This window comes from Rana temporaria, chromosome 10, assembly GCF_905171775.1.
Source record: "Rana temporaria chromosome 10, aRanTem1.1, whole genome shotgun sequence".
Lineage (NCBI taxonomy): Eukaryota > Metazoa > Chordata > Amphibia > Anura > Ranidae > Rana > Rana temporaria.
The window spans coordinates 71,067,717-71,093,526 of record NC_053498.1 but is presented as its reverse complement, the minus strand read 5'-3'; the positions used below and the strand labels follow the sequence as shown (position 1 = coordinate 71,093,526).

General features: G+C 44.1%; 1 protein-coding gene across 1 annotated transcript in view; it reads right to left on the bottom strand.

Annotated features, from left to right (window-relative positions):
* CENATAC (centrosomal AT-AC splicing factor) overlaps positions 1 to 25,810 on the bottom strand; it is a 41,311-nt gene that overhangs the window by 1,311 nt on the left and 14,190 nt on the right. The window contains exons 6-10 of the mRNA XM_040325425.1: positions 21,104 to 21,168; positions 13,869 to 13,959; positions 6,259 to 6,289; positions 4,723 to 4,812; positions 879 to 1,011 (exon numbers count right to left, since the gene is read on the bottom strand). Coding sequence (XP_040181359.1) covers positions 879 to 1,011; positions 4,723 to 4,812; positions 6,259 to 6,289; positions 13,869 to 13,959; positions 21,104 to 21,168 — 410 coding nt within the window. The remainder of the gene's footprint in view (positions 1 to 878; positions 1,012 to 4,722; positions 4,813 to 6,258; positions 6,290 to 13,868; positions 13,960 to 21,103; positions 21,169 to 25,810) is intronic.

Genomic DNA, 25,810 nt, shown 5'->3' with positions numbered 1-25,810 from the left:
AGGGCAAAATCGTTGCCCTGTGCCTCCGCAAATAAAGCGCAAATGTACCTGAATCTGGGCAAATGATGGTTAGCCACATCATACAGGACACCACAGTTCTCTGTAAACATTCTCCCACAGAAGCTGGAATTATCTTGGATATTTCCCAGTATCTACTTTCCGCATAGATTCTCCCATCCCCCATAGATCCAATGTATGCTTAGTAAAATAGAGCCAAGCCTTTCCATTGTTGCTGTGCGGCTGAAAGCTCTGTGACATTCCTAGTCACATGGGAAAACAGCCAACAGGCTGGCACTGATGCCAGAGGGAGGGTAAGATGTCATTTCGGCAAGGCACTGATCTTGGCATAGTAAAGATGCTGTGAATGCAGTATAGACTAGGCATGCACAGATCTGCATTATCATCTGAAGTAAAGATGACGGATCTGAAATGGTAAGTTTTGAGACCATGGCAAGTATAGTTTGCTAGTATGTCAGATGTTTTGTATGGGACAAACTGTGCATAAGGAGTTTAGTTGCTCTTCAAGATGTACCACCTTTGGTTAAAACTCAAATTGCTGCCAGAGAGATCAGAACGAGATTACAAAACAAAAAACTGTCAATTTAATTTTAAGTCATTTTAAATAATGATCATTATAAACGCTGATCTAGATAAAAAGGTAATACTCATAGGAGAGTGAAATAGTTTTTTAGTGACTTTATAGGTAGCACATGTTTATAAAAACTGTAACAGAGAGGTATGACAGTATATATATATATATATATATATATATATATATATATATATATATATATATATATATATATATATATATATATATATATATATATACACATATATACACACACACACACACACACACACACAAATATATTCACCTGGACTGCCACCTCCTCCCACTATTCCACACCCTACCAAAGGAAGGAAGCCATCCCTCGTCAGTTGGGGTATTGTGATCGAAATTTGCACCCACTCTCTTTGGAGGGAGTTTCTTCAGCGCCATCTTCTCTTCTGTTAAAAATATGAAAATGTGACAAATTTCTGAGGACCCTGAGAGGTACAGTTAGGATCCATTTTAATTATTTGACTAAAATATATAAATGGGACACTACCTTTTTTTTCAGAGCAGCTGTATTAAACATTTCCTATGAATGTTTGGCTTGTTTCCTCTTGTATTGTCAAAGACAACATTTTTGACAAACTACACTTTGGGACATGGACTTCCAGGCACATAACTCTCAGCAGTGCTATGAATATGGCTACTATTTGGATATGCTTAGGGGATGTGCCGCTTCACCTTTTCCCAGTCCGAGCTCTTCTGTACAGGGAATTGCAAGAGGCTGATAAGCCAAATTCAGGAAACTACACTGCAAGCACTTAAAAGTACAGTTTTAAGCCGAAAACGTTATACCTTGTGTTGTAATACTTTAATAAAAACTATTGAAACTAAAAGTACAGTTTTAAATGTATTCATTACAAGGAGGTCTACATTCATTTGTGTCCGTTATATTTGTCTAGTATTTATCTTTAAATGTGAATGCATTGTGTACAATTCTGTTAACAGGCCTATCTCATAGCCTAGAATAAATTAGGATTTTTAGTTTACCTATAAAATACTTTTCTTGGAGTACATTGCAGGACACAGGGATCCCTCCTCTCTTGCTCCTCATTGCTTACCACAAAACAGGCTGAGCTAGGAAGGGTTATCCCCAGACAGGGAATCCTACTTTTTTTTAGCTGCATAAACCAAGTAGTCATGCATATGAAGTGCCATGTCCTGTGACGTACTCCAAGTGAACCGATTTTACAGGTAAACCAAAAAGGAAGTTTGACATTTAATTTGAATTTTACAGCAGGAGAAAGATTGAAGCTTTACTAGATCTCCAAGAAAATGAATTTTTACCTACCTGTAAATTCCATATCTTGGAGTACAGTTACAGGACACAGGATTTGTAGTCATAGACCCGTAATTTATATGCAGATACCGTATTTTCCGGTGTATAAGACGACTTTTTAACACATGAAATTCTTCTAAAAAGTCGGGGGTCGTCTTATACGCCGGTACCCAACATGTAGACTCTCAGTCAGACCACGGCCGTCCATTTTTCAAAAGCCGCGCCTCCTCCTCGTGCTGTTCTGTGATAGGCGGAACACTCAGCTTCCCAGCAGAGCCTCTGTTCAGTGTTCCGCCTATCACGGATGCCCTCTCGTCCTCGCACTCGGACGAGAGGGCATCCCCGATAGGCGGAACACTGAACACAGTGTCTGCTGGGAAGCTGAGTGTTCCGCCTATCACAGAACAGCACGAGGAGGAGGCGCGGCTTTTGAAAAATGGACATCTGAGGTCTGACCGAGATGCTGCATGTCAGGGATAAGGTAAGGGATAAGGTAAGGGATTATCGAGGCATGCAATGGTGGCACAGTGAGGCATGCAATGGTGGCACAGTGAGGCATGCAATGGTGGCACAGTGAGGCATGCAATGGTGGCACAGTGAGGCATGCAATGGTGGCACAGTGAGGCATGCAATGGTGGCACAGTGAGGCATGCAATGGTGGCACAGTGAGGCGAGGCAGGAAGGGGGGTCGTCTTATACGGCCAGTATATCCCAAAACTAAAATTTGAGCTGGAAAATTAGGGGGTCGTCTTATACGCCGGCAAATACGATACCTTCAGGTGAATGACCACTGGCAAAAGCTTTGCAGGAAACATCCCCCAGTGCACCCCTCATAACCCAACCCACTCCGTGGGACTCCAGTTTTGTAGCAAGCAATAAAGGAGAAACCTTTGCCTTGTACTGTCTTCCAAGATACAGAATTTACAGGCAAGTCAAAATTCCCATGATCTTAATCGTACAGGACAGGACACAGTCTATAGACCATGGAACATCCCCAAGCAGATGACGATTTGGAGCACCTTGTGACTAAAGCTTGCATCAGCAGAGGCATTGAGATCCACCTGATAAAGCTTTGAGAAGATGGTAACATAAGTTCAGGTGACAGCTTTGTAGAACTGTGCAACAAATGCTTGATGCTGAAAGGACCAAGAAACAGGCAGATCTAGTGGAATGAGCCCCTGAAAATTAGCTGCCTGAGCCACCTAGAAATTGTGGCAGAGAAAGCAAATACAAAATCTCTGTGCGCTGCCTCAAAACTAAATAGGAATATATAAATATAATAAACAATATTAGAGCTGCAGCATACACTAGTAATATGTTAGTAAAAACAGTGTTGCGCTAATCACAAATGCGTGTAAAGTGCCTTACACTTCAACACTAAGAGGTTATAATACCAATTATTGGGATTAAAACAAAATAAATTAACCACTTGACTAGCAACATACCAGTACGCCGCTGGACTTCAAGTGGTTATACTGGGATGATGCCTGCAGCACAAGGTTGAGGTTCAGGGTAATACTCCTGAATAGATTCAGGTGGTAAAGGCAGAAGAGCTCTGTTGAGCCCTGGAGACCGAGGGTTCTAGAAGTGAAGAGAGTTTTCCAAAGAAATCAGGCATAGTTGTCATGAAACCTGCCTTAGTCACATAGGCTATTTCAGGCCTGAGACTGAGAGGGAGCTATAATTAGAGGAAAAAAGCCATTTCAATATATGACCACGCTCTGGTGCAGGGAAACAGCTATTATTCTAAACGTTTTGTCATTTTTTTTTCTTGGCCCCTCTGTGACATTGCTAAGTGAGGGGATTCCCTGTGGGGTATCACAAAATGGATGAGGACTAAGAGGGTGTCTGGAAAAGAAGCTGCTATAACCCAAGCGCTCACTGATGTCCTATGGAAGGTAGGCAGTCAGAGATCAGTCAGCGTGCTCCTTGTAGTCTCAGAGGAAATGGTGGGTGGAAGTGCTTCAGCTAGAAGATGGATTGCTACTACATCACCACCCAAGTAGCAAAGCCGAGTTAGAAACCTACCAAATGTAAACAGGTGAACATTGGAATAATATTACCTACTGCCCAAACTTTTTTAAAGGGGTAGATAACATACTTTGTTAAGAACACCCCACATGTAAAAACAGAATTATGTCATAACTACAGAAAAACACAGTAGAAGTTTATCCATGATGCATGTTCCTGGGGAGAACCAAAACTTCATCCATCATGGTGGGCATACAGCAGAAGGGATCATTCAGGTATGGGTGCCATAGGCATGAAACATGGCCCTAAGCCTGTGTAGCACCCTGTGCCTAATCACATTTGATGCACCATGTGCCAAGGTGAGAGCTGAATGCAGGTTCCAGTTCCCAACATGTGCATCGAAGACAACCGATAAAAGAAACTGCCAATTAGCCCTAAGGCTATAAGCAGTTGCATATAGCGTCATTCGAGGAGGTGAAGAAAAAAAAAATGTATAAACGCTTTTCCGGATGAAAAGAAGTTAGTTACCCAAGGACATCAGCAAAAGAAACTGGAGTATCATTGAGTTCTTTGGGTATTAAGAGAGTGTACTGTGGGTGTTTCAAAAAAGATTTTTTTCAATATCCAGTCACCTGAAGGTAGTAGCATATAATCCATGGTCTAGGTTCATAAGTCCTGTGTCTTGTACTGTATGATTAAGACATTTTCATTTATCCCATCACTCACCAAGTGAATGTTTTCCCCCATAATTCCGTAACATAAATGTAAAATTTATAAAAAATGTTTTGCTATATTAGAGATAATGACCGGAAAGCCTATATTTAGAAATATATTTTACTGCATTAGGGATACTTACTGTGTTTTAGAAAGCCTTCTAATGCTGGTCCGATCTCTTGTTGTTTTATAGTGTCCTCTTCATCACAGATCATCCATGGAGGGACAGCATCTTAATATTGAGAACAAAATATTATGACATACTGTATAGGCTTTTTAGAATTTCAACCTGAAAAGGATTTAGTGAATACCAGGTTCCCCTAAAATTTTCATCAGCAATATAGTGTTCAGTGTGCTGGTAGAAATGAACACCCACAATTCCAGTAATATACTTTAAGCTTTTAAGTTTTAGTAATTATTGTACATTATGACCTTCTATTGCAGGTCTTCTCACTTTTTGCATTCCATGCAGTTGGATATACAATATTTCAATTGAATCTTCTAGACCTGAAAAATGTATTAAAGGAGAATTGTGCATGCAGACTGCTTTCACAAATACTTGTGTGCGATCTCTGCGTCCTGGTGGCACATCTCACTGATTGCGGGATACTGATGAGTAAGATGTGTGTGCGTTTTGGAATGTGGATGGTATGGTTACTGAGAAGCTGTGTATACTGGAGTGCAGATTGTATTGGTGAAATGGATCCTGTAGAAGGTAATGAGCTGTGAGTACTAAACTGTAGATCTCACTGGTAACATACTGAAGTCAGCTGTGTGTCCTGGAGTATAGAGATCACTGGGAAGTGAGCAGAGTATGTGCTGAGGCTGAACACTGGGGAAACACAAAATGGGCCAGATTCACAGAAAAAGTACACCGGAGTATCTGCTGATACTTCCGGCGTACTTTCAAATTTGCCGCGTCGTATCTTTATTTTGAATTCTCAAACAAAGATACGACGGCATTTGGCTAATATCTGACAGGCGTACGGCTTCGTACGCCTTCGGATCTTAGGATGCAATACTTCGGCGCCCGTTGGGTGGAGTTCGCGTCGTTTTCCGCGTCGGGTATGCTAATTAGCTGTTTACGGCAATCCACGAAGGTACGCGCGGTCGTCGCATTCTCTTACGTCGTCACTAGTCGGCTTTTCCCGTCGTAAAGTTGCGAATGCTATTTAGGTGGTGTAAAAATAGACAGGCCATGTTAAAGTATGGCTGTCGTTCCCTCGTCGAATTTTAAATTTTTAATTTTTTTTTGCGAAGACATCCGGGAATAGGAAAGGACGTAACGCACGTCGCCGTTCAAAAAATTACGTCAGTGCGACGTCATTTCGCGCAAAGCACGACGGGAAATTTCAAAACGGAGCATGCGCAGTACGTTCGGCACGGGAACACGCCTAATTTAAATGATACACGCCCCATTTGAATTAGGCGGGCTTGCGCCAAACGGCTTTACGCTACGCCGCCGCAAGTTTACAGGCAAGTGCTTTGTGAATCAAGCACTTGCGCTGAAAACTTGCGGCGGTGTAACGTAAATGACATCCGTTACGCCGCCGCAAATGTATATGAATCTGGCCCAATGTGTCTTGCAGCCATGAAACAGGGAATTTTAAACCCCAAATCAGAGTTACTACTATATATAAAATACACACATGCCTACTCCCCTATCCAATCTCCTCACCTGTGTAAATGTTGCCCTTATTATGTGCCACCTATGGGAGGAAGGACATCAGATTAATATTGTAGTTGTGCAGTTATACTCTCAGCTTAGGAGCAAAAAAAAAAAATCAGCTGTATTCCAGATTTAAGGATTCACATTAGTTATTGCGCAGTCTGATTCTTAATGGAGAACTCCATTTAAAACATACATATGGAATACATATTAACAGTTTTAACTCCCAAAACACATGCAGCTCTGTGCAGCCACTCATTCTGTGCTCACATTTCCTCTGCACTGCATAGCTTAGCAGGTAACCCCATTTATGTTTGCAGTTCTGCACCTTTGTGTTTTTACATTGCAGGTAAAAGCAGCAAAACATTTTTTAAATGCTTACTTGCAGTGTTACTTTCCTGATGGACTCCATGGCAGCCTACGTGTGGGTTAATCCCGCCTCTCATACCTCATAGGACCCTACTCCCATAAAGCTTTGCTTCCTGGCCATAGACAGTGTTCCTTTTTTGTCCTCCTCCTAGGACCTATATAATTATATGTTAGTTTAAAGTTCAGTCCTGGTGATATTTATGGGAGAGTATGTGTACTGAAGTCCAACAAGTCCCAGCTATTAGCAGGGTGGAGTGTGCGGTACAAATTGATTCCTGGTGGAGCTTATTATCCAGCCATTGGCTGGCAAGCAACTTTGGTCATTCATCCTGGCTATTAGCAGGAGGCCCTTTCCCCTACAAACGATGCCCAGGTGATGTATCTTTACTCCCTATCCCAGGCTGGACCGGATGGATTGGTAATGTATTGTCATTTTTTTTGCTACACATGGCAGCTGTTTGTGTGTTTGTGTGTCTGCGCCGTTTAGCCTTACCGTTTTGGTTAATGGCTTCTGGAACGCATGCTGCGTTCCACTCCTTCCTCCTTCAGCTTCCTTGTGGATGTGTGTGCGCGCGCGAGTCTCCGGCTCGCGCATGCGCAGTAGCGCCTATTTGCAGATTCGCGCATTGCGCGCATGGCATTCAGGGTCACGCCGCACACAGCGCAGGCGGCGGGCGCGGTGACGTCATCGAGGGCGGCAATTTTAAAAAGCTGTCAGTGACAGCTGATTCTGGGGAATCTCCTAGGTGCACTTTGGATTTCCAGGCACAGGTCTTGACTGGACAAGGTAAGGTGCCCTGTGGCACTCTGTCCTGTGTACTGTCAGTTTCCTCTGCTGTTGTATTGCCTATGCCTTACTCTTATTGTTATCTTAATGGTTATTGCAGTGTATTCCTCACCACTATGGATGTATCACCGCCCCCCGGTGGCCAACCCTTACGCCGCAGGTAGGATGGAAATTTTCTTTCCTCTGCCTGTCTGTTTGGGTTTTTTTATATCATGTTTTTTTCCTGATTTCTTTTTCACCATCAGCCCTTCTAGGTCTGATCATCAGCCCTCAGTCCACGAAGACGTTGATATCACTAGGTCACATCGCCATCATTCCAGGTCAAGCTCTAAGCGACCAAAGAGCAGGTCACCCTCCAAACATCATGGGGAAAAATATAGATCCACTTCCGACCGCCATTCCCACCGTCATTCCAGCAATTCCGGAAGAAGATCTTGCTGGGGGTGCAAGGCTCAAATCCCAGACGGCAAATCTCTCTGTGATCCCTGCTATTCTCGTGCTGCAAGAGAAAGGGTGGATAGTGACCAACAAGTTGAAGCTCTGGTCAGGAAGGTGGTCCAGGAGTCCCTGAATAAACCTGATCCCACTGGTGACATTCTCTCACCTGTAGTTCCAGCTCCAGTCCTTGTACAGGATGACTCTGAGGTTCCGGGCCCATCTCAGCGTAATCGCTCCTCAAGTATGTCCTCCTTTAGTGAGGTGGAGAGTGTTGTCAATTCCACAGGATTTGACTTTTCTCTAGTCCCAAATCTGGTAAAGGCAGTCAAAGTCGCTTTAAAATGGGAAGACCCGGTGGAATCTCCTAACAAACAGAGAAAGTATTTTAAACACCTCAAGAAGGAGCGTCCTAGCTTTCCCCTTTTGGGTGAACTCAGTGAAATGATTACTGATGAGTGGACCACCACTGAAAGGAAAAATTCTTTAATCTCCAAAGTATCAAAGATGTACCCGTTTAAACGCGAAGAAGTGAAACACCTGGAGTCTGCTCCCTTGGTAGACGCCGCTCTAATGAGACTGGTTAAAACATGTTACCCTTCCTTTGGAAGACACAGTTTCTTTTAAGGATGCTCTGGATAGGAAAATTGATACAGATTTAAAACGCATATATATCACAGCAGGTATGGCGTGTAAACCAGCACTGGCCCTTGCGGCCCTCTCCAAGGCAATGGAGACTTGGACGGATGAAGTAGATTCTACTCTGTCAAACATGTCTGGTCTTCTGGTCAGAGACCTACCAGTTCACGAACTAAGAATGGCTGCTGCCTTCCTGGGTGAGGCCTCCCTTGACATTATCCGCTTAGTGGCGCGGGTCATGCTCTCATCTGTTACAGCTAAACGCGCCCTATGGCTCCGTCCTTGGGTAGCCGACCCAGCCTCTAAACAGGCATGGTGCCGTATTCCCTTTCAAGGGTCTTCCCTGTTCGGGAACAAACTTGACAGCGCTATCTCCCGTGCCACAGGGGGTAAATCGGGGTTCCTTCCCCAGGACCGTCGTCCCTTCAACCAAAGGAAAAAAAAATTCCCAGGCAAGACCAAGATCGTGCTAGAGAAGCTCGTCGATACAAGCCGGGTAGAGAGTTCAGGAAAAATTGGAGAAGAAACCAACCTTCGGGTCAAAAACCCACAAAAGGGGCAACTTCGGGTAACCGTGACACCCCTAAGTCCTTTTGATATTGGGATCGCTCAGACGGAGCAGGTTGGAGCTCGGCTTCTGCAATTCCGGCACGTTTGGGCAGCCTCAATAAAAGACTTTTGGACGGTCAAGACAGTATCCTTAGGTCACTCCTGGACCTTTGTCAACCCTCCTATACTTCAGTTTGTCCCCACAACTCTGCCTCACTCAGAAGAAAAGAGAAATATCCTTCTAACATACACAGACACTCTCTTGTCCCAGGGCGCCGCTATACAAGTGCCAGCGGCAGAAAGATTTCAGGGAATGTACTCACCTCTGTTCATGGTTTTGAAGAAGTCCGGCTCTTGGAGGCCAGCGATAGACCTGACGCATCTAAACACCTTTATAAAAAAGGAAAAATTCAAGATGGAGTCACTTCTCACAATTCGTCAGACCATTCTGCCGGGCGACTGGCTTGTGTCAATCGACTTGAAAGATGCCTACTTCCACGTGCCCATAGCGGCAGAATTTCAGAAATACCTTCGGTTTGCAGTGGGCAGTGTTCACCTACAGTTCACGTGTCTCCCATTCGGGCTTACAACATCGCCGCGAGTGTTTTCAAAGCTCTTACTGGCTGTCGTGGCCTTAATCAGAATGAAAGGCATCCGTCTACACCACTATCTAGACGACCTGCTGTTACTTTCACAGAACAGGGAACAGCTATTGATACATCGGGCTCAAGTTATTCTCACTTTGACCGAGTTCGGCTGGCTTTTGAACAGGGAAAAGAGTCATCTAGAACCCACACAGTCTCTAGTTTTCCTCGGTGCCCAGTTCGATACGATCCAGAGTACAATTTCTCTACCCTTAGAAAAAATCCCAGTCATCCGGGAAAGAGTTCGTCTTGCATTGGAGTCCCCTTTCCTCAAAGCTTCACTCTGTCTCAAAATTATAGGCACCATGGTGTCCACGACTCCCATGGTCAGATGGGCACAATGGCGAATGCGTCCTTTCCAGAGGGGTTTTCTCCAACAATGGGATCCGAGGCCCCAGGACCAATTAATCCGGATAACTCAGTCAATGAGGGACAGCCTCCTCTGGTGGCTTCTGCGGAAAAATCTCCTCAATTGTCTCTCAATAGCCCCTGTCTCCTGGATCACAGTTACATCCGACGCCAGCAGCAGCGGCTGGGGTGCCCTTTGCCTGAAAGAAGTAGCCCAAGGGAAGTGGGATTTCCCATCTCGAAAGGTAGTATCCAATATCCTGGAACTCCGTGCAGCCTTCTGTGCCCTTCAAACCTTCACCCATCTGGTAAAGGGGTCGTCAGTCCTTCTGAGGATGGACAATACGACAGCCGTGTCTTACATAAAGAGACAAGGAGGCACTCGCAGTTTGTCCCTTCTGAGGGAGGTGGAGCCGATTATGTCATGGGCTCAGACACATCTGACAGATCTAACAGCGGTTTATCTCCCCGAAACTCAGAATATTCAAGCAGATTTCCTATCGAGGACGACACTCGACAACAACGAGTGGTCTCTCCACAGCGAGGTTTTCATCTGGATCCTGTCACTAGGATTCACACCGGAAGTGGACCTATTTGCATCCCCGTGCAACTACAAACTGGAGACATTTTACACAAGAAATCGCTGTCCCCAAGCGTTCGGGGTGGATGCTCTAACAGGTCAGTGGATGTTCCACAAAGCCTATGCTTTTCCCCCAACTCCAGTCATTCTCCGGTTCCTTTCGAGACTCAGATGGGAGGAGGTCGAGGTGGTCGCAATAATTCCTTACTGGCCCAACAGACCATGGTTTCCACTGTTATTCCAGTTGAGCTTCCGGGATCCAGTTCAGCTCCCATCCAGACCAGATCTCTTGCTCCAGGGGTTGACCCCTCACCCTTGTCCATCACATCTGCACCTGATGGCCTGGTTTTTGAGAGGGAAAGACTGGAAGCGCTAGGTTGCCCAAGCCAAGCAATCTCTACGTTACTAAATGCCAGGAAAGTGAGCACCAACAAAGTCTATCAGAGGATATGGTCTAAGTTCTCGGATTACACCTCCTCCATGAACAGTTCAGCCAAAGTCCCCAGAGTGCAAGACATTTTGGGCTTCCTCCAAACTGGGCTTGACCTACCCTTATCAGTCAGCTCCTTGAGGGTCCAAGTATCAGCAATCTCTGCCTTCACAGGTATTTCGTGGGCCAGACATTCCCTTGTCCGTCAATTCTTCAAAGGAGCCATGAGGTTAAGACCTCTAAGAAAACCAAGATTTTCCAAGTGGGATCTTCCATTAGTCTTGGACTTTTTTTCAGATCATCAAGATTCAACTAATTAATCTATCAAAGATCTTTCCCTCAAGATTGTCTTCCTTGTGGCTATAACATCCGCCAAAAGGGTCTCCGAAATGGGCTCTCTAGGCTCCAAAGAACCGTTCCTCACTTTTTTTCCGGACCGTGTTGTGTTAATTCCGATGCTGGGTTCCAAGCCTAAAGTCACGTCAATCTTTCATGAAAACCAGGAAATTGTACTTCCCACGTTTCAATCTTCTGAGGGTTCTATGGTTCATCCTCTGGATGTCGGAAACATCCTTAAACAATATCTGGAAGCCACAGCGTCCTTCCGTAAATCTGATCATTTGTTTGTGTCATTCCATGGGAACAACAAAGGCATGCGTGCTTCCTCCAGAACCATCGCCGCATGGATCGTCCAAGCTATCCAAAAGGCTTACAAGGCTAAAGGGTTGGCTCCTCCTGAAGCGGTAACCGCTCATCCCACGCGGAGCGTCTCTACATCATGGGCGGCTGCCCGACATGTTTCCCCTGAAGTTATTTGCAAAGCGGCCTCTTGGTCGTCCTTAAATACATTTATGACGCACTATTGCGTGGAACCAGCCTCCTTGTCGTCGGTTAATTTTGGTTTGAATATATTATCTGTTGACAATGTCAATTAAATTTTTTTTTTCTTTAACCAGCAATTGCCCACCCGGGTGTGTTTGGCTAGTCATTTCCCACACGTAGGCTGCCATGGAGTCTGTCAGGAAAAAGGAAAATTTATATTAAATACTTACCGTAATTTTCCTTTCCTGATGGACTCCATGGCAGCAGGAGTTCCCTCCCTTTGCTGGAGTAGGCTATATTACGGAACACTGTCTATGGCCAGGAAGCAAAGCTTTATGGGAGTAGGGTCCTATGAGGTATGAGAGGCGGGATTAACCCACACGTAGGCTGCCATGGAGTCCATCAGGAAAGGAAAATTACGGTAAGTATTTCATATAAATTTTCCTTTTTTTTGTTTTATAATTCACTACCAGTGTACCTTTGACTTTGCTAGAAATTTAGACTGCTCCAAAGAAAGTCATAGCCCTACCCTAATATTGGAATGGCCAACTACTCACCCAGCTCCTTAGCCCCTCGTCTCACTATATAACCTTTTATGTTGCTCTCACTCTGACATTTATGGAGATACCTCATGTGTAGAGAAATCATCATTTACATAGGCCTGCTGGACCTATGTGCATGTTTTCATTTGCGCACGAGCACGGGGGGGCGGGGTGCAATTACATTTTTCTTTTACTCTTTATGAAGACATATTTTTCCTGCGGTTACCTGTGGGTTTTTCCTTGGATCCTGAGCAATTCTTCCACCAGCTGTGGCTGCAATCTTTCTCGGTCTACCTGACCTTGGCTTGGTATGAAAAGAGCCCCTACATTTTCCAATTCTTAAGCCCTCCAGCTGTTGCGGAACTACACATCCCATGAGGCATTGTAAAACTCTGACATTCATGACTAGGCATGATGTGAATTGTAGTTCCTAAACAACTGGAGGGCCATAGTTTGAAGACCCATGGATTAAACAGTACTTGACTGGCATATTAAAGACTTTGGATCTTTTTATATCCTTTTCCGTCTTTGTAAAGTTTCATTACCTTGTTACGCAGGTCTTTTGACTGTTCTTTTCTACCTCCTCATGGCTCAGTGTCTAGCCCTGCTTAGTGCATGCATGTGAGAGCTAACAAACTCATTGACTATTCATACACAGACACCAATTGTGATTTAAAAAGCCACAAATGTGAGAAATTAACCTTTAATTTCCATTTTAAACTGTGTGTGCCACCTTTTGTGTCTGTACCAAGGCCAAACATTCCAGGGTATGTAAACATTTTATCAGGGCCATTTGGGCGATTTCCGTTATTATTTAAAAGGATCCCTAAAACTATGTGATAATAAATGGCTTCATGTGATTGGTATTCTTAAATAAAATACAGTTTTTTGGCATAAGTCATATTTTCAATATCAATGCCAAAATGTCACAATTTCTACCAGGGTGTACAAACCTTTGAGCACAACTGTATATCTTGCTTCACAAGGCAAGAAAAACTAAATATTGTACCTGGAGAAAGTGTTTCATTTTGCTAAGCTACTGTGCTAGCTTTCAGCTGCAAAAGCACATTGATCATACTGATACAAAGACAGTGGCACGACAGCTTTTTATATGCATGGACTGATGTTAAACTATTTTCTACAGAAGGGGGGGGGGGGGGAATATATATATATATATATATATATATATATATATATATATATATATATATATATATATACACACACACACACACACACACACACACACACACACACACATATACACACACACACACACACACACATACACACACACACACATTATATATATATATATTTTTTTTACCCTCCCTCAAAAGGCATTACATATAATAGAACAGAAAAGAATACAAAAAAACTCTAAATATATTTAGAGCTAAAACACTAAGAAACTTTTAAAAACAGTAAATAATTGTTTATAGAAATTAAAAAAGGGCGAGAGATTTCAGACTACCTGTTTACCAATGTATGTGAATGATGTAGATGGCATCACAGATGGGTTTTCAAGTACACTGGATACACTGCCGGAACTGGATGCTGTTGCACTGGTGAGACATAAATCTATTGTCAGTGTACTGTCATTTTCCTGATACTGAGTCATCACTAACCATTCTAAATAGGACACTTTAAAACACAGCGTATCCCTTTTTTCATTGTACTATGGTCTACTTTAAAATTATACATCAGACAGGAGGCTCATATCTTATGCATGATCTTTCTTTATTCATGCTCACAGCAGAAAACCAACTTTAGTAAAATGTTATAGAAAAAATGTTTCTTTAAACTGACAACCAGAAGCTACACCCCCGGCAGCCCTCTAGGTGGGTCTGCCAATCACGAGGTAGTCCAGTCATTATATAAAGGCCTGTCTCTTTAGGAAACCTCCTCTTTCTTTCTGCTCACAGATCAGAACTCAGATAAGTACTTTTCCTAGAAATTATTTATTTTTATCATATTTTATCAGATCTTTGAGCAAGATTGTTTACAGTGTTATATGTATATATATATATACACTCTTTTCCCCAGATTCTTGTCATCCTCTACCCCCCCCCCTCTCCCTCGGGGCGCTGGGTATTTCTCCACATTTCTCTTTAATATATTCTTTTCCTGACAGAATCCGTTTACTTTTCTCCTATTCATCTACCTTTGATGGCCTTCTATTTATTTTCCTGATGGCGCTCTGGTCAGCGCGCACCCTTCCGACGCTCTGTCTGTCCCGAGTCCTCTCACTCTCAGCCGCGTGATCTCACCAAATCCCGCGAGATCTCGGCGCCATCTTCCTCCTTCCTTCTCAGCTCCTTCGCGCTCTTCCTTCAGCGCGCTCTCACAGAGGGAGGGCGTGTCGCGACTCCTCGTCCTATCTGATCAGGACGGGAGTTCTCGCGAGACTACGCCCTCCTCCCCCGTGCTCCGCTCCTCCGTCACGCTCAGCAGTGTGTGAGCGATCGGAGAGGTGGACGGAGCACGGACCCTGCGGTACAGTTTTTTTCCTGGGAATTTATTCCCTTAATCCCACAAAGACCTAAAATAGTTTTTAATAATTATTAATCAGCACTAAATAGTTTTTAATAGTTATTAATCCAGCGCTGCAGCTTCCCCCCCTTAGTGCTACTGCACTTATACCACATCTGATTTTTCAGCATCCCTAGCCCTCCTTTAGCAAGCGCTGCATTTACCCCTAATAACAATATTGCCATCAGCTTTCACATGGCAGAAGGCAGAGATCCCACCAGTATGGACATACCCATAGAGCTCTTAGATCCTTCACAGGACACGCCTGTAGTCATTACTACAGCACAAATCCAAGAGCTAATAAAACAATCAGTGCAGGCTGCCATGGCCTCGGTGGTATCTACCCCACCTATACCCCATAGGTCCGGATCTGCTGACACCGGCATACCTATTATAAAGAAGGGTAAAGCGTCTCAGAAACGCCGCCACATAGAGTTGGCTCACGACTCCCCGGCAGGGGAAGTACTAAACATGTTCCAGACAGTACCATCCCAGGACTGTCGACCCACTGTTCTCCCAGACTCGGTACGACCCCCGGGCCTCGGGGAGATAAATTTACAGAGGCAACGATCCGCCAGGCGGACAAAACCGGACTCCTTTGTGGACTCCTCTCCTGAGTCGTCCGCGGAGTCCGAGGCGTCTGACGCCTATGAGTCTGGAGAAGATGATGAGGATTATGAGGACAGTGGGCACCTGTCGGCTAAGAACGGCACCAACCCTGTACCCCAGGGTGAGGTTTTATTGGACTCCCACGGGGAGCCATTCTTTGACCCCGAAGCCATTAGTCACCCTAGATCCGGTGATTGGACACCCCTACCCGAGGTGGCTCAATACATTGAATACTGGGCTCGGAGGTCGGTCGACAAGACCAACAGAAACAAACTTCGCGCGGAATGCCCCCGCCCGTGTATTACCAAAAAGGTAGTGAGCACTCCTGAGGTGGACCCCATCCTCTTGAGATACCTCACCAAGAGTGGGAAATATTCTAAAAAGGGAATAGAGAGGTCTTTCAAAATGATCCAAGACCGAGTCTTAGACCTGTTTGGCCCCATCACAAAGATCCTAAATCTCAGTGAACAGGCTTCCGCCTCTGGACAACCCGTCGATTTATCCCAACTCAGGGGATGGGCCCAGAGAGCGGTGTGTCTCCTGGGTTCAGCTAATACTGCATGCTCCATGGAGCGTCGACGCTCTATACTCATGAGACTTGATCCCCAACTCTCCCATCTGGCCGACTCCGAACCAGGACCGTCTGCCGACGGCATGCTATTCGGGGATTCCTTAATAAAGGACATAAACAAAATGGTAGGGCTCTATTCCAGCCTGGACAAGGCCCAGACGTCTCTGAAGAAGACTAACAATAGAGTTTTTCACAAGGCCGGTAGATATAGAGGCCGCTCTACCGGACGTTTCTCTTCCTCCAGGCCATTCCAAAGAGCTCCCGTGCAGTACCAGGCTCCTCCGCCCTACTCCGTACCGGTTGCCCAACCAGCACCCTTTTTTCCCCCCCGGGGACGTCCATGGAGAGGCCGAGGAACTAGAGGTTACCCCCGTTCCAGACCATCTTCCGGTGAGTACGATACCTCTGCATTTGTCCCAAATACCGGTAGGGGGAAGATTGAAACATTTTATCCACGCCTGGTCTGCGATTACGGCAGATTCGTGGATACTCAATACAGTAGCGGGCTACCAAATAGAATTATATGCCCTTCCAGTGATGGACCATACTCCTCACCCCATCCGGTTTTCTATCCCAAACGCCAGTCTGATGGACACCGAGTTACAGGATCTCCAGTCCAAACTAGCTGTAACAGAGGTGGACTCAAACTCTCCCGGTTTCCTCAGCAACCTTTTTCTAGTCAGAAAGAAGGGCGGAGGTTTCCGGCCGGTCATAAACCTGAGGAACCTCAACCAACATGTCGTCTACCGACATTTCAAGATGGAAGGCATTCACTGCCTAAGAGACCTCTTACGCCCGGGGGATTGGTTAGTCAAGGTGGACTTAAAGGACGCCTACCTTACGGTTCCCATCCATCCGTCCTCTCAACACTTACTCCGTTTCCTGTGGAGGGAAAGCGTGTGGCAGTTCACTTGTCTTCCCTTCGGTCTTTCATCAGCTCCTTGGTGTTTTACCAAGTTACTAAAACCTGTAATAGCATCCCTACGGAGCAGAGGCGTGAGATTGATCGTCTACCTAGACGACATACTCATTATGACTCGCTCACCCCACCAAGCAAACGTCCATGCATCCTGGACAGTCACCCTACTTCAAGACCTGGGTTTCCTAGTAAACCACGAAAAATCGGTCCTTATCCCATCTCAGGAGATGGAGTTTTTAGGATTTCTGGTAGACACCAACCTAGCGGTCCTTCGTCTACCCAAGTCCAAACTTTTGACCATACGCAAGGAGATCAGCCTCGTGCTCAACAAACAGAGGGTGTCCTTGCGCGGACTGGCACGTCTCGTCGGTCTATTGGCAGCGTCGATCCAAGCCATATTTCCTGCCCCCCTCCATTACCGAGCCCTTCAGAGGCTCAAAGCCCTTCACCTCCGCCAGGGGCTCCGCTACGCGGACGAGGTCCGCCTGGACGCGGAAGCCTTGGGGGAGCTTCGATGGTGGCTGCGCCATGCCGTAGAATGGAACGGCAAGACCATATTCAGCTCCAACCCGGACTTCATTCTGGAGTCGGATGCCAGCCGCCATGGATGGGGCGCCCGATGCGGTTCAGCCTCCACAGGAGGGACGTGGTCCGCGGAGGAATCACTACTTCACATCAATGCGTTAGAACTCTTAGCAGCCTTTTTCGCCGTCAAGAGTTTATTACCTCACGCTTCCAATTGTTGTATATTACTTCGCATGGACAACGTCTCCGCTGTCCAATACGTCAATCGGCTGGGGGGCTCCAAGTCCAAGATCCTAGCGGATCTCGCGAGGGAGTTCTGGCATTTCTGCCTGGAACGCAACATCATTCCAATCGCGGAATATATTCCCGGCATCTCCAATGTAGTAGCGGACTGGAACTCCCGTCACCTGTCCGATTCCAGCGATTGGCGACTGGAACAGACAGTATTCCTTGCCCTCAATCTCCTGTGGGGCCCATTTACCCTAGACCTCTTCGCGTCCCGCCTCAACCGCCAACTCCCACAGTTTTACAGCTGGAGACCGGATCCGGAGGCTCAGGCGGTAGACGCTCTTCGCCAGACCTGGCCCCGAGGGACGCACTATGCGTTTCCCCCCTTCTCCCTGATCCTCAGGGTCCTTCTCCACATTACACACCTGAGAGCGGCGGCCGTCCTGATCACTCCATGGTGGCCGACGCAACCGTGGTTCCCTCTCCTCCTGGGGATGGCAGTGGATCTCCCCAGACTCCTCCCTCACTCCCCTCACCTTCTCACCGGCCCCAACGGGGACCTACATCCATTGCTCGTGGACAACTCACTTCCTCTCCTTGCTTGGTTGGTTTCGGGGTGCCCGGCGCAGGCTGCGTTCTTTCAGGAGCAGCTAGGAATCTCCTCACCATGGCCTGGGCCCCCGGAACTAGGTCGGCATACCAATCAGCCTGGAAGCTCTGGGTTCGTTGGTGTGATCAACGACAGGTTGATCCCATTCAAGCACCTGTGACCCTAGTGGTCAATTACTTAGCGGAATCCTATGGATCCGGGAAATCTTACAATTCCCTCAATGTGTATCGATCAGCGATCTCAGCCTACCACTCTCTCGTTGACTCGCTACCGGTAGGTAGACACCCTTTAGTGTGCCGCCTACTACGGGGCGTTAGGTTTCAACGACCCCCACGGCCCAAGTACCATCATACTTGGGACGTGACCAAAGTCCTCTCCATGTTTTCAGATTGGAACGACAATGATTCGCTGTCCTTGAAGCTACTATCCTTTAAATTGACTGTTCTCTTATGTCTGATCTCCATCAAACGGGTGTCAGACGTCAGAGCTCTGGACATTTCCAGACGCCAGTTCTCACCTCAAGGGGTGAGGTTTACAGTCGTACGGCGTACTAAGACTGGTCTCCAGTCGGTTTTTTACCCCTTCTTCCCATCTCATCCGCACCTTTGTGTGGTTCGCTGTCTTCAAACGTATGAGTCTAGGACGTCCCCTTTACGGTCCCTGCGTTCGTCACAACTTCTTGTTTCTTACGTTAGACCTCACCTTCCAGTTTCTTCGGCCACATTGGCCAGGTGGGTACGCTCTGTCATGGACATGGCAGGGATCGACACGTCCCTATTTGGCGCTCACTCCGCCAGAGGGGCGATGGCTACTAAGGTCATTACTGCGGGAGGTTCTCTATCAGATCTACTACTAGCAGCAGACTGGTCTTCAGCGACCACATTCCGTCAATTTTATTTCAGACCGGAGGAACACGTATCTATGACTGTATTATGATTATGTGTTTTACTGTATGCTTGTTATAGCTTTAAACTTGCATAAGATATGAGCCTCCTGTCTGATGTATAATTCTAGATTTTCCTAGCTTGTGACGGAAAATATTGATTATATGAAGACAGGAGGCGAGTATCTTCCCTCCCGACCCATCCCTTTCACTGTATTATGTCTCATTTATTCTAGGTTATTGAACCACGCATGTTCCAGTTTTATGGCTGACTGTTCCAGCACGTCCTGTTTGATCTCCTGTTGGGATCGTTTCGTCAGGTTTTCTTCAACACTTGGACCGGTTGTCCTCACAGATCGGAGGTGGGGGCTCCCTCTCCATCCAGATGCCCGGCTGTCGATTGTCTACGGCTTCAGAAGTCCAGTTCCAAGGATTAGAGGTCGGCCTGTTATCGTTATCCGGGTTTGTTTACAGTTCGCGTCAAGAAAGAGGAGGTTTCCTAAAGAGACAGGCCTTTATATAATGACTGGACTACCTCGTGATTGGCAGACCCACCTAGAGGGCTGCCGGGGGTGTAGCTTCTGGTTGTCAGTTTAAAGAAACATTTTTTCTATAACATTTTACTAAAGTTGGTTTTCTGCTGTGAGCATGAATAAAGAAAGATCATGCATAAGATACTCGCCTCCTGTCTTCATATAATCAATATTTTCCGTCACAAGCTAGGAAAATCTAGAATTATTAAGGACACCTCAATAACAACCTATTAACATTGTATTTTTAAAAACATTTTAAAATATTGATACGTTTGTAAACATTAACGTGATTTTTTTAAAAAGCGTTACATGCATGCAAAAATGGCACCAAAATGCAATGTACACTAAATGCATATAAAAATAGACATTAAAATGTATGCGTTTTCAAATGGTGTAAAAGGAGATTATTATCCTTATTTTTTCATTAGTGGTATAATGAATTTGTAGTGAAATATACAATTAAATTGTATGTACTAGAGCTTACCCCCTTTACAACTGCATAATACATAATGTGACATCCAGGAGGTGCGATATAAATCTGGGCCCTGCATATTCTGTTCATATACGTGTTCTTCTATTTGTGCTGGGCGAACGCTCAATTGCGCGCTCCCAGCTGGTGAGCACTCTCATAGCCCAGTTATACTTCCCGCCATTCACTAAGTGCCTCTTCTACGAGGAATGGGCAAACAGCTTACTGCTTGTCTACAGGAACCAGGCATTGCACCCACAATCTTCTGAAAGCGGGTTCAATGCCTTACAGACTGCTGTGAAAAAAAATAGAACAACAACAACTGCAACATTTTTTAACCTGCAAAAAGATGTGCATTTATTATTTCTTTGTAAAAAGTTAACATCCTTTAACAAAAAAAAAAAAAAAAAGGCTTTAAATTTATTTTGCAGTGTTTTTCGGTGGTGGTACGTAGTAATGGCAGAAATACATACAACTAAACTTTTTACTAGTTTGCCTTTGATAATACATCAAATACATCAAAATCAGGATATATCCATATCACCAAATGATATCCTAATATGTCCCAACAAACAAAACAAGATATAATCCACCTGAAGGCACCAAGTGTAACACAACCAAGACTTTACACTTCCAGTAACATTACTAGCGAGGAAAAATTAAACCGATACAAATCAGACTTGATAATAACTTATTGGAAAATTTAAAAAAAATTGATTGAAGTTTATAACCATTTCAGATTTATGATCACAATAAGACAATTCAAGTCATATTTGGTTTTTAGGTAAACCACCACTGTTAAAATAGCCACAAGAATAGAAAGTTCTTACCTGCATTGCAAATACACACTGTTTCCCCAAGACTCATCTTCAGCTCCATCATCATGTTGTATTGGCTATGCGATTCAGGAAATGTTAACAGTTTCATTTATTTACAAAAAATTTTTTTTTTTCTTTTTTAATAAAGGTCTATCTAAAAGTATCAGGTCTTTCTATGTAAAACACATGTACAAGCAATAAGCAGAGAATTGACAAGAATGGGGCAAAGCAAATTTTTTTTTGGTAGATAAGTAAAATGTAAATACAGTGGAACCTCGGTTTAAGAGTAACTTATATTGAGAGTGTTTTGATTTGCGAGCAACTTTTTTTTTTAAATTCTGACTCGGTTTGCGAGTGTTGACTCGCAAGACGAGCAGAATTCAAGCTAAATAGGCCTGCAGTAGCTCATTTGGCCTGAGGTACGGGGGCGCAGAACCCGAGCAGAGCCAAAAATAGGCCTGCAGTACCTCATTTGGCCTGAGGTACGGGGCGCAGGAGCCGAGAAAAGCCGAACATTGGCCTGCAGTACCTCATTTAGCCTGCGGTACTGGGGTGCAGGAAACGAGACAAAGTGTCCTCTGGCCTTTTAGGACGTTTTCGGCGCTCTCTGGCGCCCCCCACCTCTGGCCGCATTCGGTATTGCATCCCATTGAAGTCAATGAGGAACAAATTATTTTAGTTTCCATTGACTTCAATGGGAAAACTCGCTTTGATATGCGAGTACTTTGGATTACATACATACTCCTGGAACGGATTATGCTCTTAAGCCGAGGTTCAACTGTACTGTTAGTAGGGAAAAAAAGAAAAGAAACAAAACAAACCCCCTTTTACCCCTTTACTCCTATCTGAACCCCTGCAAATAGTTGTTTCAAATCACTCTATTTGGCACTTTCAGGGTAAAAGGAATAAACATTTGGGGGGGGGGCAAATGTGAAAAGTATTATAACAGTCCAAAGTAGATCATTAAGTACTATCAGTTCTATGAACTATTTTTCTCAGAAATCCCTGCACATCCCTCTAGCACTGGAAATGTAAAGAGACTCCTGTAAACTATCACTGGAATACATCCACAGTAGTATCCCTGAGGTCAAATGCTGAATGGAAGGCTTTATGATAGATGAGAAACTGACCAACTTACTTAATTACAGGTTCACACCAACAATTTCTTAAAATATGGCAATTCCGTGTCCGATATGCTAATCTACAGTTGTGCTCATAAGTTTGCATACCCTGGGATAATTTATGATTTCTTGGCCATTTTTCAGAGAATATGAATGAAAACACAAAAACCTTTCTTTCACTCATGGTTACTGTTTGGCTGAAGCCATTATCAAGCAACTGTGTTTTTGCTTTTTAAATCATAATGTCAACAGAAACTACCCAAATGACCCTGATCGAAGGTTTACATACCCCAGTTCTTAATAACGTAACATCAATGACAGTTTGAAGACTTTTGTGAATGAGGCCCTTTATCTTTTCAGATGGTAGAGCTGCCCATTCCCCTTGGCAAAAAGCCTCCAGTTCCTGTAAATTCTTTGCCTGTCTTGCATGAAGGGCACATTTGAGATCTCCCCAGAGTGTCTCAATGATATTGAGGTCAGGAGACTGAGATGGCCACTCCAGAACCTTCACTTTATTTTGTTGTAGCCAATGACAGGTCGATTTGGCCTTGTGTTTTTGATCATTGTCATGTTGGAATGTCCAAGTACGTCCCGTGCGCAGCTTCCTGGCTGATGAATGCAAATGTTCCTCCGGTATTTTTTGATAACATACTGCATTCATCTTGCCAACAATTATCAAATTTCCTGTGCCTTTGTATTTCACACATCCCCGAGACATCAGCGATCCACCTCCGTACCTTTTATCATAGGACTTGTTGACTTCTCTCCAAATGTAGAATTTATGGTTGTGGCCAAAAAGCTACATTTTGGTCTCATCACTCCAAATGACTTTGTGCCAGAAAATTTGTGGCTCGTCTCTGTCCCGTTTGGTGTATTGTAAGAGGGATACTTTGACATTTGCGTAGTAATGGCTTTCATCTGGCAACTCGACCATGCAGCCCATCTTTCTTCAAGTGCCTCCCTATTGTGCATCTTGAAACAACCACACCACATGTTTTAAGAGAGTCCCTTATTTCACCTGAAGATATTTGTGGGTTTTTCTTTGAATCCTGAAGAATTTTCCTGGCAGTTGTGGCTGAAATTTTAGTTAGTCTACCTGACCGTGGTTTGGTTTCAACAGAACCCCTCATTTCCCACTTCTTGATTAGAGTTTGAACACTGCCGATTGCATTCTTAATTCCTTGGATGTCTTTTTATATCCCTTTTCTGTTTTATATAGTTCAACTACCTTTTCCTTTGACAATTCTTTTGCTTTCCCCATGACTCAGAATCCAGAAACATCAGTGCAGCACTGGATGAAAGATGCAAGGGTCTGTCAGGAGTCCAGAAACTCATTGACCTTTTATACACACACACTAATTACAAGCAAGCAGATCACAGATGAGGATTGTTACCTTTAATAGCCATTCTACTCTCTTTGTGTCAACTTGTGTGCATGTTATCAGGCCAAAATCACCAGGGTATGTAAAACTTTTGATCTGGGTCATTTGGGTAGTTTCTGTTGCCATGATGATTTAAAAAGAGTAAACACAGTTGATTGATAATAAATGGCTTCAGCCAAACACTAACCACGAGTGAAAAAAACGTTTTTGTGTTCTCATTCATATTCTCAGAAAAATGGCCAATAAATCAAATTCCAGGGTAAGTAAACTCATGAGCACAACTGTACATTTGGTCATTGCAGACTCCATGGTAGCCCGAGTTCCTAACACAGGTAAGTAAGCTCACGTTCAGAATTCGTAAAACCTTTGTTTACTGTCCCCTCTCACTTTTTTCTCATTCAGCGTTTTAGGCCAACAACTAAATCACCTCCGGTAATCAACTCATTTCCCTGGCTTCTAAAACTAAAATTAAAATATTGCATCATGTTTCAATGCTAAAATTCACCTCACAAGGGGAAGCGGGCAGCCAAATTTAAAATGAAAAGGTCCTGAATAGAAGCATGTACCATGAGCTTAACCAGTTACTCTAGGTTGGGAAATCTCATTATTGAATGAGTATCAAACGTCCTATCAATTTAATTCAATATGAGTTGATCAGATACGCCTTTAAATAGGCATTGTAACTGCGTAAGCATTGTAACTGCGTAAGCCGTGTTCCCATATACAGGATTTTTTTTAATGATTTTTTATAAATTTGACACAGCGCCATTGATATCCATGTGGTAAGGTTCTGAAAATGCTGCATGCATGACTTGAATGCACACTGCATGAAACTGAATATATGTGAATTGTAACACTGAATGTGTCATAATGTCAAAGGCAAATTAGAATATTAATCAAAATATGTAGAACAGAAATACTGAATGTTAAATATAAACTCCCAGGTGCTGTTTTTCTTCCCACACATGCACCAACAGGTTTTTCATACTTGTACTCTTAGCCTAGATTCACACCAGTGTTACAGCGTAATCGTGCTTTTCAGTGCAATTTTAAAATGACTTATTATATAGCTTTATGCCTTTTATTTTTTTGTAGTAGGTTGTCAGTGGCTCAGAAGATTTTTTTTTATCTTTATGCAGTCAATGCATTAAAAAAATAAATAAAAAATGTCTGTGCTGCAGCCCCATCTTGATCCAGCAACAGGGTTGATTAAAATTGATCATTTTTATTTGAATAGAATGCTTCTGGAGTAAAAAGCCATCTAAAGATTGCTTTAAATAGAAAAACGTGTTCAACCCATAAATTAAACTTCTGGTGTTCGGATTAACCCCCCCCCCTCCAGTGTGACATTTGGCACCTTTCAGGTATTTGCTCCCTCTTGCGGTGAAAGATTGCCGCAGTATCTGCGGTGATCTATGCCATGTCCGGCCGCTGCATCCACCCCCCCGCTGTCTTCTGGGAAACACACAGGTCCCAGAAAACGGCAGGGACCACTCAGAACGCACGTGCCCCTGGGAGATGTAATATTTTACGAAACGGACGTAGGGCGGAGCGGCGCGCTGTCGTCACCCAAGAGCTTCAAACGTTCCCCCAGTGGACGGGTGTCTGGGAATTTGTGTACCGGCCGGCACATCAGATTCGAGGCATTTTTTTTACTGCATGTTTGTAAGTGCAATACAACTTTTAATAAATCTTTTTTACTAATTTAATGCGCTATGTGGAGCTGTTATTGTTTTTTACATGGTGGGCATTGTTGTTGGTGAAGTTTAATCACTTGTGGATGAGACCCAATGTTAAGGATCGTATCTGTCTGAACTGCAAGACTGGGAGTGACTACCTATTATATGCTGTTCATGATCCCCTGCCATAAGGGATCATGGCGATTTGGTAAGGAGCCAATCTATAGTTTGGTGGAGGATACATCACTTTTCTTTGGAAACGTTTTCAACTGATTTTGGAACTTGGTACAGAGCACGGGTGTTTGGCATTTCATGTGTTAAACATTTATGGACTTTATTGCTACAATATTTGTTTTATTTATATGTCTATATATATTTTTATTTGGTTAATAGTTATTGATCTAATGATATGATCTAAAAAAAAAAATTGATGTTCATTATCAATATTATCACTGTTTCACTGTTATTGAGGGACTTGAGAGTGCTATATAGTGCCCTCTAGTAGCTATCAACCTCTAATGTTTTTTGGTATATTAG